Here is a 13,594-nt window from a genome sequence, read left to right on the forward strand (position 1 = left end):
TCTTTTGGGTATCTTTTTCAGAAGGTGATAAGTGGATTGCCAAACAGTTGCCACTTAGGGCTTCCTCTCATTCATAACTGAAAATGCTCTTCTGTGTCCTTGATCCATAAGTGGGTATAGGTAATGGAGTTGCCCAGTAGCATCTGGCCTTGCATCCAATGCTAGCACAGATATTCCCTATAATTTCTTTCTGACCATTTGCCAGGTCCCCTTACTGCCTTAATGTCCCTTTATTGTTGAGAACTCTCAAAACTGCTGCTGCCTGTTTTACCACCACCTATTCCCATCACTGGTGTTTGATCCACACAGACTCTGGGTCACAGATTTTTTTCATTCTGACCTCCTATATTGCCTTGGGCTGGAAAAATGCCTCGCTCTGACCTTTTGTTGGCTCTACCACTCCACAATTCAATTTGAGGGATTATTTTGAAGTTATTTGGTGGGTAATGATGGGAGATTTAAGATGAGCACTTTCTCTATCCCACCATTGTGGCCCTGCTCCAGGTAATTCTAAAATCCATTTGTAAATCTATGTGATCTTAACTATTTTTCTTCCTCCCTTGAGAATTCTGGTTCATTTATGGTATATTCAATTTATTTTTTCAACTTATTTAAATTCTCCATTTCTTTTTCTGTTCATCTGCATATTACATATTTTCCAAATATTCATAACAAGTTCAAATCTTCAAGGTGGGTAGTGCTAAAACTGCATAATTGTAATTCCATATAAAAATTTTGTAAGCAACTAAGAAGACTTCCAGCTATGAAGGAAAGTGGAATCTAATAGGCCAATATTACTCAGCATCTATGAGAACTCCAGGAAAAGAATAAAATACAGTATTCTAAAAATCAAAGACAATTGGTATGTGCATCAAAAAACTTATCCTGAGAAGTTGAGCCTAATTACCAATAAAAATACATGACCTTTTTTTAAAAAAGCGATATGTATTTCAGATGTTCCTGCAAAAAAATCTGAGTTAAATATAGTATGTGACTTGTAAACATTCTAAATAAAAACAGTTAAAGACAAATAAATACAATCAGCAATAAAACCTTAATTAATATAAACAATTTTTGCAATCCCAGGACAAAAAGGAGAATATTATTTACAAAAAGAAATAGGAGTAAGAATTTTCTAAAAAATAATCAAAAGGCAGACGGATCTAAGGAGCAAAAAATTTAAGAAGGTTTTATAGTCAAGAGAAAGGTAGGAGTGAAAATTAATATTCTATGGACTAAATGCCATATTCTCCCATAAATGAATTATAGTTTTTGTTGGGGCGTAGGATTGGTAACATAGTGCAAAGTCACTTTAGTGGAAAGAAAGGAAACAAGAGACAAAGGAGTTAGAGATGTGTTCCTATCTGACCCAGATGTAAATAAAGAAAAGATCATAATTTCTACAAGCATGAAAGTCTATGGGAAAGTAGGACAAAAATATTGGAGGACAAGGAAAAGAGTTAGGAGGGCAATATAATGAATCTGTTCTTTGCCTAGAAGTGAAAATCAAATGATGCCATTGAAGTTTATTCCCAAAGAGGAGAGGAAAAAAAGGCCTAATAATGGGGTTTGTTTGGAGACTGTTGGCCTACTAGGAGATCACCTTAGTAAGGATTATACTTCCCAATAGTGCATGCAACCTCAGGAGAAGGGCTGTAGACCCCTCTAGGGGTCACCAAGTGTCTAGAATGGTATAGATCTTCTCCCTCATGAGTTGGTATTTCTAGGAGTAAAGCATATCAGAAAACATGAGAAGAACAGAAAGACAGAGCCACATAGAGAGACAGATACACAGGGAGACAGGGACAGGAAACAAAGAGAGACAGAGAAAAAAAGAGGAAGAATGAGGTACAAATCTACAAATGTTCTTATATGGAATTGAGGAGGGGTTGAACTTTTTTATTCAGTAAGACTGTCTTTAAGGATGAAGTGTGCATGCTAAAATTGCTGCAATAGTACTTTATGTGGAATGTTTTTAAAAAACAAAGAAACAATATATATACCCTTTGATGACTGCCTGAACAAACGGTGGCATATTAATCTAACAAAATACTATTGAGACATAAAAAATGACAACATGGGGAGCTCAGAGAACATGAGAAGATGTGTACAGATGATTCAAAATAAGCTAAGCAAAACCAAGAGAACAATATACACATGCTTATAATGAAGGAAATACAAAGGATGCCAAAACCAAGCTAAATTCTATTGAGTCATAATGAGCAGTCATGGCCCTTAAGAAGAGATGAGTAAGTAAGTAGGAGTCTGGGTGATTGACGTGGTGTACCCTGTGCTAGTTAACTGTTTTTCTTTATTACAAGGGAAAGTTTGCAACACGGGAAGAGCAGAATTATGTTAGATGTGATATAAATAGATATGATATAAAAACACATTAATAATCATGTAGTGCTGGAATCTTTTGACAGGATTTTATTTTAGAATTTTAAATCAATACTCATTAATGATAATGCACTATAGCTATCTTTATTTGCTTTCTGCTTGCCAAGTTTAGAGATTAGGATTCTATTTGTCTCATAAAAGGGGTTTGGTAAAGTGTTTTTTTTCTTGGTGTTTGAGAGTAATTTGGATAGCATAGATTAATTTCTTTAAAAGTCACAGCATTTTCCTGTAAATGCATGTGGAATGAGTTTATTGTTTTTACTTTCTACTCTATAGCTAGTTCAATTTCTCTTCTTGAAATTGAATTATTTAAGATCTCTATTTGGCTTGCTATTATTTTCAGTATTTTTAATTTTGTTGGCAATACTCTATTTCCTTCAAGTTCTCATTTTTGCTGGTATACAATTGTGTATTGTAGGTCCTGGTAGTTATTTTTTAAAGTTTATCTTTGTTGTGACTTCTCCATATTCATTTTAAATTTTGTTCACTTGATTTTCTTCCCTATTCTTTTTAATTCAATTGGCTAAAGATCTATTAATTTTGTTAGTTTTTTTACAAGGAAGCAGCTTTTAATTTTATAATATATACTTGTTTTTCAATTTTTCTATTGCTTAAATTTTCCAGATTTCTTCTTTGGTGCTTATTTTGAGTTCATTTGTCAATTTGTAAATCTTTTATTGTGTGTGATAACCCTTCTGACAAGACTACCTCTAAGGAGGTCTGAGTCACTACAGTTTCTTCCAAGCATGAGAAGAGGAGACTCATAATAGGATCAGAACTGGAGGGCAAGCTATTACGGTAATTTGAAAAATCTGTCTGAAGAGAGATACAGAGAGAGTTGGAGAGGTCACAGCAACTACAGTCAGTGATACAGGACAAGGCAAAGGCAGATGACTCTCTAAAATACTTAGAAGCTTCATAGAATATTAGCCTTTTCCTTTCCCTTGTTCAAAGCCTAACTTATTAACATAAATCCAGCAGAGTGACTGAATTCTGGCTTCTATATATGTCTTTATTTTTTTAGGCAAATTAATCAGCTTAAAAGCAAAAAATCAGTTGAAGTGTTTGGGTAAACTCCCACAGATCTGAAGATTCCTGCTGCTATTGCTCAGACATCATCCTTTCCACTCTCCCCTCTCACCTAGCCCCCAAACTTCTCAAACAGACTTGGGACAACTGGTGCACAGGATAAATCATTTATTGAACTTTGCAGGAATGGTGTAACCCAAGAGTCCTGTCTATAAAGAGGCAGAGCTCAAAGGATGGAATCCCCTTGAAGCTTGGAGAAGAGGCAAAGAGGCCTCCAGAACTTGTGATTATCATGCCAATAATTCTTTGGAGAAAGCAGATGGGGGGCCCAGCAAGAAAAGGATGTAGTCTCCTGGGAATCCCTAAAGGACAAAGATAGGAATCTGATTATAAAACACAGTCACAGATTGAATTGTGAGTAGGACCAACTCCATTTAATAAACATTTATTAAGTTCCTACTATGTGCCAGGTAGGTACTGTGCTAAGTGCTAGGGATATAAAAAAGAGGAGATAGGCAATCCTTGCCTTCAAGAAGCTTACAATCTAAAGGAAACAACATACAAATATATAAAAAACAAGTTATATAGTAGATAAATAGGAAATAATTGACAGAGGTAAGGCACTAGAATTAAGAAGGGTAGTGGAAGGCTTCCTGTAGAAGCTACAATTTTGGTTGGGATTTAAAAGAAGTCGGGGAAGTCAATAGTTACAGTGGAGAAGGGAGAGAATTCCTGGCATAGAGGACAGCCAGAAAAAAATGTCCAGAGCCAAGAGATGTAGTGTCTTGTTTGTGGAACAGCCGGAAGGATAGTGTCATGGGATGGAAGAGTAGATATTAGGAAGTAAGGTATAGGAAGACTGGAAAAATAGAAGGGGTCTAGGTTGTGAAGGGCTTTGAATGCCAAACAGAATGTTTTGTATTTGATTCTAGAGGCAATAAGTAGCCACTGAATTTCATTGGCCAGGGGTGGGGAGAGGGGGCAAGTAACACGGTCAGAGATGTGCTTCACAAAAATCGCTCTAGTGGCTGAGAAGGGAGTGCAGAGAGACTTGAGGAAGACATGCTCACCAGCAAGCCATTTCAATAATCCAGATTTAAGGTGATAAGACACTGCGCTAGAGTGGTGGCAATGTGAGAGGGGAAAAGTGAGATACTGCAAAGATAAAATTGGCAGTCTTTGGCAACAGATTGGATATGAGGGTTGAGAGATAATGAGGAATCCAGACGACTCCTAGGTTGCAATCCTGAGGGACTGGGGGGATGATGTTGCCCTCTATAGTAATAAGGAAGGCATGAGGGTGGGGTAGTTTAGGTGAAAAGATAATGAGCTTAGTGTGGGACATATTGCATTTAAGATGCCAACTGGACATCAAGTTTAAGATGTCTGAAAGACAGTTGGAGATGTGAGATTGGTGGTCAGCAGAAAGTTTGGGAGGGTAGGATAGGTAGATTTGAGAATCATTACCATAGTTATAGTAATTAAATATATGGGAACTGATGAGATCGAAAGGTAAAGTAATATAGGACAGAACCCTGAGGAATACTTATGGTTACAGGGCATGATTTATAGGGCATCCAGCAAAGGACATAGAGAAGGAGCAGTCACATAGATAAGAGGAGAACCAGGTGAGAGTGGGGTATTCTGAAAACCTGGATAGAAGAAAGTATCAAAGAAGAGAGAGTGATCAACCGTGTCAAAGGCTGCAGACAGGTCAAGGAGTATGAAGGTTGAGAAAAGGTCATTGGATCTGGCAATTAAGACACCATTAGTAACTTTGGAGAGAGTAGTTTCAGGGGAATGAAAAGGGCAAAAGCCATATTTTAAGGGATCAAGAAAAATGTGAAAGGAGAGAATATGGAGGCACCTATTGTAGAAGGCCTTTTGTAGTCAAGCAACAAGGGGCAGAAGAGATATAGGATACAGTTATCAGGAGAGAAGCTTGGAACCTGGGAGAGAAATATACATAGTGGAAATAAATTTGGTCCATGAGAAAGCAAGAGATAGACTGTGGCAGATTCAGCAAATACTATCTAGGATGAATGGAAGATGAATTGTGAATTTCAGGCCAGAAAAAAATAAACAACTAGGAAAACAGAATTCCTTCTTCCTATAACCCTCTCTGGGAAACAGGGACAGATATCTTTTAAGAAAATCAGAGGTGGGAAAATATAATTAAATGGATGACTAGAGTGAAGGGTTTCCCAATCACAGGGCGCTAATGCCACTTCTACCTTCACCCCAATTCCTAATCCTAATCTTCCTCCAGACTTGCACTTCCCAATCCCCAGCCTGGAGACAATTCCACATCCTTATTCTAATCTTTAGCACTAATTCCCTTCCACACTCTCCTTAAACACACACATCAATTTCAGGGAAAGGGCTTCAGGGAAAGAGAATAAAAAAGGGTAGGGAAGGAAGAGGAATAAAAAGGGAATATTCAGTAATGTTATATGTAAATATATGATGATTCAAATAACTGTAATCAGAAAGGGAATGTTAATCACCCTCACTTTCTCATTTTAAGCACTTTCTTTAAAGGAATACTTCAGGATGACCCAGGAGAAATACACATTGGAAACTCACAAAAAAAAAAAAAAACTAATCTATATTGTTCCCCTTTTTATGGCTGTCCCCTGAGGCACCCTGTTCTGGTTTTCTAAAAAAGCATGATTTGCAGGGAATAATACCAAAGCCAAATATCACAGACCTGAAGGACAGAGTCAGCTCCCTTATTGGTCAAACTCCTAGCAATGATCTGTGGAGAGAAAGCAAGATGCCAACAATACTTATATCCAAGACCTACTTAGCTTTTATTTGCCAAAGGGAAGAGGAATAGGATTTATAGGAATAGGAGAGGGAAGCAAATCTGAGAGAGCTTTGATCCTGTAGAATCTTCTTTAATGTCATCCAGAGAAGTTGAGGACAAGGAGACAGGAATATTCAGGACTTACCAACTTCAGATACATCTAAAATGTTTTCCCTCCTAAATCCTCTGTTCATAAAATCTTCCTCAAATCTTTTCTTGATTTCATTGCTTAGATTTGGAGTCCGGCCTACAGTCAGGGTGAAAATGAAAGTTTTTAGTGAGTCTCATTCACTGATCATTTACAAATATTAAGGAGAGAAACGGCTACATGGGAGGAATGGAGAGACATGGGGAAGGAGGTCAGACCCATTCTACAACTTCAGGGACTGGAACTGCCATGTTGCTTAGTATGAGGTATGACATTTTATTCCTTGAAGAAAGGAGGAGAGAGGATCCCCTAATCACCCAGTAAATGAATCAACAAGTATTTATAAAGCACCCACTATATGTTATACACAGAGGTGCTAGAATTTAGGGATAGAAAGATGAGAGAAAGACACAGCTTATAGGGTTTATGGTCTAGAGGGTGTGGAAAAGATATTATATCTTCACAGATAAAGTAAATACGAGATAGTTATCTAGCTACTTATAAATATGACAAATACAAAAGTAATTTTGTTGGGTAGAGTACCAATAACTGGGGGAATCAGGGAAGGCTTTTTCGTACTTGACCCAAACCTTGAGGGAAACTAGGGCATCCAAGGGATAGAGATGAGCAAGGAGATCATCTCAGACAAGTGCAACAGGCTGTGCAGTACAACAGAGGCAAAAGATGTCTTCTAAGAGCAACAGCAAGTAGATCAATTTGGCTGGAACATAGAATATTCCAAATATAATCAGCCTAGAGAAATAGGCTAGAGCCAGCTGATCAACCACCTTAAATGCCAAAAAGAGGAGTTTCTATTTTGTGCTGGAAGCAATAGAGAACCACATATGCTTTCTGAGTAGGTTAGTACCTTGGTTAGCCCTATGTTTTAAGGATATCCATTTGGTGGCTCTGCAGAACATAGGTTTGAGATGGGAGATGCAGAATATGGGGAGACCAGTTAGGTTGGTAGGTTGTTACAATACTCTAGGCCACAGGTAAAGATGACAAAAATTAGGGTAGTTGTCCTTTGAGATGACAGAAGAGAGAGAGCAAGAGACTCTGAAGCAAGAAGATTTTGGAGGCAGCTGATTGTGTTTATGGGTGAGAGAGAAGGAAGAGTCAAGACTAACTTTTTGTTTGTGACACTAGTGAATGGAAGAGTGGTGATTTCTTAGGAAAGAGAAATTAGAAAGAGGAATGGTTTTAGAGGAAAATATAATGAATATACTTATTGATTTTGATATACCAATGGGAAATCTATAGATGTCCCTGGGAACTGGAGGGCAAGAGATAATGGCTGAATATATCAATTTGAATGTCATCTGCAGAGAATCTGTGAGTGCTGATTGGGTGTGTGTGTGTGTGTGTGTGTGTGTGTGTGTGCATATGTGTGAGAGAGAGACAGAGACAGAGAGAGACAGAGACAGAGAGATGGTAGCAGCCCTGGAGTATGTCTGCACATAAGAATGGAACATAAAGAGTGAGAAATGAATGGGAAGTGACAATGTGGAGACAGTAATTTTTCCCTCAGTAGTTTGGCTATGAAAAGAAAGAGACATATAGAACAACAGTTATAGGAAAGCTTGCTGCAGGACAATCTGGGCTTCAACCCAAACCTTTCATGAGTATAGCAGTGATTGAAAGAACTATGAAAATCTCTTTCAGAAAGATCCTGGTACCCACCCTGGTCCTCCCTCATTCTCCCTATCTTTCATCTCTTAGAAGATAATCACTGCATTGCACTCATTACAGCATGGGAACCACAAGGTACAGGAGAGATCATAAGTTCAAGTCCCTAATTTCACAGAGGGAGGAAACATGATTCCTTCAGATGATGTAAGGAGTGGGGAGGAGGAAGATTAGTAATATTTGGCCAATCCTATGTGATAGAACCTCAAGCTGTCTTGAAAGTCAGGATAAAGTTAAAGACAACAAGTTTGTGAGTGAGTATAGGAGTGTGATTCTTTCCAATATCTCCTGCCCAGATCTGATCACTATCATTTGTTTACCTGGTGCCCTTCTCTTGTAATGACCTTCCAGACAACTCTATCCCTTCAATTCCCTTCCTCAGCTCAAATATCATCTCTATGAAGTCCTACCTCATCCCCCACCAGAAATTATCTCTCTTCCTACGAACTACATTGACACTTTTTTACTTTCCCATTTTACCTTATCACTTTTTTTCTTTAATTTAATTCATTAATGAGTGAATGAATCAAGAGATTTGTCTTCTTCTATGAAGTAAGGTTGCTATTCAATGGTCTCTCTGCTCTATATTCTTTCCCAAGCAGTGTAAAGATTTGCTAAATAAGGTGGGTCATTCATTCATTCATTAATTCATTCATTCAACAAGCATGTATTAATAACTTACTATATGCCAAATTCTGTGCTAAGGGTCTAGATATAACAACAAAAAAAACAAAAGCGACCTCCTGCCCTCAATGAGTTTACATTCTATTAGATTCTCAGATTGGCTGCCTCCAAGGGTCTCAGGATGATCAATTTGCTGTCCTGGAAAATGCTTCCTTTGTCTTAGACACTACACACTATTGATAGAGTCAGTTTTGGTCACTTGCTTCTTTTCTTTCACTGTTCATCCTTCCAAGGAATGAAGAAGGGAATGAGTGTTGGGGAAGGGTCATAGGATACATACCAAAGAGGTTTGCCACAACGTTCACTTTCCCATCATGGTAGTTATAGAAGATGAATTTGGCATATTCATTTGGCTTAGAACTTTCATAGTAGACATCATTAGTTCCATAATCTATGAAATCAGGAGAGAGTAGAGATTAAAATTTCTGATGCTACAAGAACTAGGGAAAAATTTGATATCTATTTGTAGTTGCATGTTAGGTAAAGGCATTTCTCAGCCATCTCTGAAATCCCAAACTATTGTTTTGTTCACACACCTTTTTCAAGATATACCTCCCCTGCTATGAGTCTTTCCAAGTCACAGAATGATAGAGATGAAAGGGACATTGGGAGACCATGTAGTCCAGGTATATCACTTTATGGATGGGGAAACTGAGGCTCAGAGAGGGGGAGGTACTTGTACAAGGTCCCACAATAATTTAATTCCCATTTTAATCCTATCTAAGCTTATCTGACCTCTACAACTATCAGGGGGACAAGAGTGGGGGGAGCCGTTAGTTTCTATACTCTGGTTAATCAATGGGTCCATTAATTCATTTCAGTGAATAAGACTGAATGACAGTGCTATCCTTGTTTATACTTACAGTTCAATTTAAACTGACGTGCTTCCTCAGTCTTGAAAGCAGTAAGATATAATGGAATGCACTGGCCATTTTTCCTGGAAATAAAGATTAGGATTATTATAACACTTCTTTGCATGGTGAATTTTGCTTTCAAAAATCTGTTCCAAAAACCTCAATTTTGTCCACAAAATTTACTAAAATTGTTTTTAGTCCATTTTTGTTGTTATTTGGTTAGTCATTTCAGTAATATCTGACTCTTGGTGACCCATTTTGAGGTTTTCTTAGCAAAGATACTGGAGTGGTTTGTTTTTTCCTTCTCCACTTCATTTTATAGATAAGGAAACTGAGGCAAACAGATTTAAATTACTTGCTCAGGGTCACAGAGCTTATGTCTCAGGCCACATTTGAACTCAGGTCTTCTTGACTCCAGGCCTGGCACTGTATCCGCTGTACCTCTTACATGTCTTCAGTCATTAGTATAAAATTATAGACAATGAAGTTTCCTGAGTAACTGCTGACTTCTCAAAAAGAATTAAACTATGCTTGCCATTTTAAGAATTGGTAAGAATATTTTTATTAAATTCTTATTTTTGAAAATCTGTGATCAGCATCTGGAATATAAGTGCCAATTAAATGAAATATTCATACAGAAAGTCTGCATATTTGGAGATATTGACTTTATTTGTGAAAGAGCAGTGCCCCAGGTGAACACTGACAGAAGTCTGGGTTTGAACCTCACTGTCAGTCAGTCAACAAAAAGTATTTATTAAGCACACTCTGTGTTCCAGGAACTTTTCTAAGCACTTGGGATGAAAAGAAAATTGTCTCTCCTTTCCCCAAAACAGTGACCTCGAGCAGTCACTTTATTCCTCTGAGATTTGGTGTTCTCACTTATAAATGGGAATAATATTTCCAAAATTTTCTGTAAACTTGAAAGCACAATATAAATATGAAGTGATATCATTATTTTCTCATTTTATCTCCACAACATCCAGAAAAGATGAGTAGAGTTGTTATAGCACAGTCCCCATTTAAAAGATATAATTGAAATGCAGACTTGAAAAGAGATGGCCATTGAAGCACTAGCAGTCAATGAATGAATAAAGACTAGGACTCAACCCAGGGTTTCCTCTTCTATGATTTTCTTCCTAGCAGAAAGTCTGCAGTTAAGAGTCTGGGAGGTCTAATGTAATTATACATTCCTTTTTGATGTAGCTAAAGCATGCCAAGCATTTCAGGCCTTTTGGACAAAAGATGATTCTGTTGACATTATCTGGTATGAAATCAATGTGTCCTAGTGACATTTACTTCTCTCTTTCTCTCCTCTCTGTTCTCTTAGCAAAGCTATGTCTATGAACCTATCCTGCCTCCAAATGATGATGGATGGCTGAGCAGTGGTTTAGGGAAAGTGGGGAAGAAAGAAACAATTGGCTCCCTTAGCTTGTAGTTAAAAAGATCTGAACCTCATTTGCAATCAATATTGCCCTTCCCATGCACACACAGTTCATCTGTATTTTTCCTTTTATCAATCAATCCCTCAGTATTGCTGAGTGGCTTATGTACCAAGCACTGTGCTAGGAACTGGGAAGGCAAATAAGAATGAAGCAATTCCTTCTTGCAAAGAGCTTACACTTAGTATTCTTTCCCTTCCAAGGTTACCCTTCATGTTTACAAGACTAACTCTACCATGGAAGCTTCATCAGTGACTGATACCTAGGACAGACAAGCCCAGCCTGTGTTGGGAGAGAGAGTCCAGAGCTGTGGCCAAGATGTCTGTCACTTCCCCCAGGTAATGCAAGCGGCACTTACCTTGTCAGAAAGAATCCATTCAAGTTTCCACTCTCTACGGTGATATTTTGGATAAAATTCCTAAAGGGACCTTCCTCTTCAATCAGAGATCTGTCACTTGAGGCCAATACAACAGTGTGCCAGTGTCTAGAAAGCTGTGGGAAAAGGTCTGAGTGAGAATGGAAGCAAAGAAAACATCCTTAAAGCAAGATCATGGGATTTTAGACCCAAAATGGACCTTAGCCCAAACCCTTCATTTTATCAATGAAGAAATTGAGGTTCCCTATCCCAATTCTTCCTGAGCATGTGTATTGAGGTATCCTACCCCAATTCTGCATTAGCATGTGTATTTTCACCATGGAAAAGTAGAAAGAGTGCTAGAGTCAGTGGTTAGGAGATTTGACTTCCAGTCCTGGCTTGAACACTATTTAACTATGTGACCTTTGGAAAGCTATTTGATTTTTCACTATCAGTTACCATATATTATGCCTTTAGATGAAACAAAAAATTAGTTTTCTTAAAAAAATTGGAGGGAGAGAGAGAGAAACAAAAAATTTTCATTAGGAACATCCTTATTGTGATCTCAACAGTGACAGTCACTTACGAAAGACTTGGACTCATCCTGGGTCTTTTCTCTGACTCTAATCAGTAAGGCCCCCAGGGGAAATTATCTTTCCCTCTCCTTTAACTGGGTCTGACTGAGATCTCTCCCCAAACCATGGCAGAATCCATGTGGCATCCAAAAGCAGCTCAAGTGCAGAAACAAAGCGCCAAGTTACCATTAGCATCCTGTTGGCAAAATCCTTTGAAATGGCAGCTCAGAGACAGAACCTCCAGGCTCCATGCCTTGGAGTGTCTGGTTCTTCTATGAGATTTTCTGAAATTATCAGCTCATTTTCTATGACAATAAGAAGCTGAGAGGATAGATTTCAATCATGGTCCCTGGGATTTGGTTTGCCTTCTGAAAGAACAGCATAATGGAATAACAGAATTTTAGAACTAGGGGATCCTCAAAGGTTGCCTGGTCCATCCTCTTCATTCCACAAGTACAGAAATCTCTCCTATGGGATTATGTGGTCAGGAATGAAAGGTTGAAACATTTCTTCTTATTCTTTTTTGAAGGATATACAAGTCATAGGCAAACATGTATACAATCATGTGTCATTTCAGATTCTCAGATTTGCAGACAGCACAACTATTGGGAAGGTCAGAAGACCTTACAGAACTGTTATGAGAATCAAATGAGATCATTTCTGTAAAGTCCTTTGTAAACCTTAAAATGGCATATATCTTATTATTGTTGTTTAGCTATTTCAGTTATATTGACTCTTCATGACCCCATTTGGGGTTGTCTTGGCCAAGATAGTGGAATGGTTTGCCATTTCCTTCTCCAGCTCATTTTATAGCTGAGGAAACTGAAGCAAACAGGGTTAAATGACTTGCCCAAAGTCATATAGCTAGTAATTGTCTGAGGCTGGATTTGAATTAAAGAAGATGAGCCTTCCTGACTGCAAGTCTGGCATTCCAGCTACTGCACCACTTACTTGCCCCTAAAATGCTAGCTATTAGAAGACACACATTCACATATCTTTTCCATCTTGCCGTAAGTCCTGCTTCCACTAGTTCTATTGGGCAAAGAGAGGTTCAGTTTTCCTTGTCTATTACTCCCTACCCTCCTTCCCCTCCCAACCAATTCCACCCACCCACCTGTTCCCATTTTCGTTCCTTTTCATCTGACAGGTCTTCCTCTGATCTGCTACACTCAGGTTGGAGGCCACAGACCAGGGCCAAGCCCATACTCAGCAGCAGAAGCTTCATCTTTCTGGGGATAGTCTGTGCCTGCAGTAGCAACCGATTGTGAGAATGATTCTGATGATGTTCTAGGTTCCTAGGTCACCTCCTTTTATTCTTCTTCATGGGCCCTGGCTCCTGTGATGATGTGACATTACAATGACTCCTCCTACTACACTGAATAATACTTCATTCAGAGTCTTTAGCCAATAATCACCACCATCCAATTGTCCCAAGAACATCCCAGAAACTTTTACATTTCTGAAATGTGAATTTCTAAGAACAGCCAGTGTTTCATAGCGCTGACTTCCTGGAATCAGCTCTAGAGCTCTCATGAGCCCAGATAATCCATTTTCTCTGTTTTGTCTCTGGGAAGTTCAGTGACTTAATAATCACTTACTAATTTTCCCCATA

General features: G+C 38.3%; 1 protein-coding gene across 1 annotated transcript; it reads right to left on the minus strand.

Moving 5' to 3' along the window:
- Positions 1-6,176: 6,176 nt before the first annotated feature.
- On the minus strand, positions 6,177-13,207 carry LOC118841314 (trichosurin). The gene is made up of 6 exons (XM_036748686.1): positions 13,097-13,207; positions 11,411-11,544; positions 9,623-9,696; positions 9,040-9,150; positions 6,384-6,485; positions 6,177-6,187 (listed from the first exon to the last, which is right to left on the minus strand). The coding sequence occupies exons 1-6, from the start codon at positions 13,205-13,207 to the stop codon at positions 6,177-6,179; spliced, it is 543 nt and encodes a 180-aa protein (XP_036604581.1).
- Between the last annotated feature and the right edge of the window lie 387 nt (positions 13,208-13,594).

Source organism: Trichosurus vulpecula, chromosome 3 (assembly GCF_011100635.1).
Source record: "Trichosurus vulpecula isolate mTriVul1 chromosome 3, mTriVul1.pri, whole genome shotgun sequence".
Classification (NCBI taxonomy): domain Eukaryota; kingdom Metazoa; phylum Chordata; class Mammalia; order Diprotodontia; family Phalangeridae; genus Trichosurus; species Trichosurus vulpecula.

Coding starts and splice junctions, on each gene's coding strand:
- LOC118841314 (XM_036748686.1), bottom strand. CDS start 13,207: ATGAAGCTTCTGCTGCTGAGTATGGGCTTGGCCCTGGTCTGTGGCCTC. Junction 9,151..9,622: donor ACGTCAGTTTAAATTGAACT/GTAAGTATAAAC, acceptor CTGATTTCATAG/ATTATGGAACTAATGATGTC. Junction 6,486..9,039: donor CGTTGTGGCAAACCTCTTTG/GTATGTATCCTA, acceptor CCCTGACTGTAG/GCCGGACTCCAAATCTAAGC.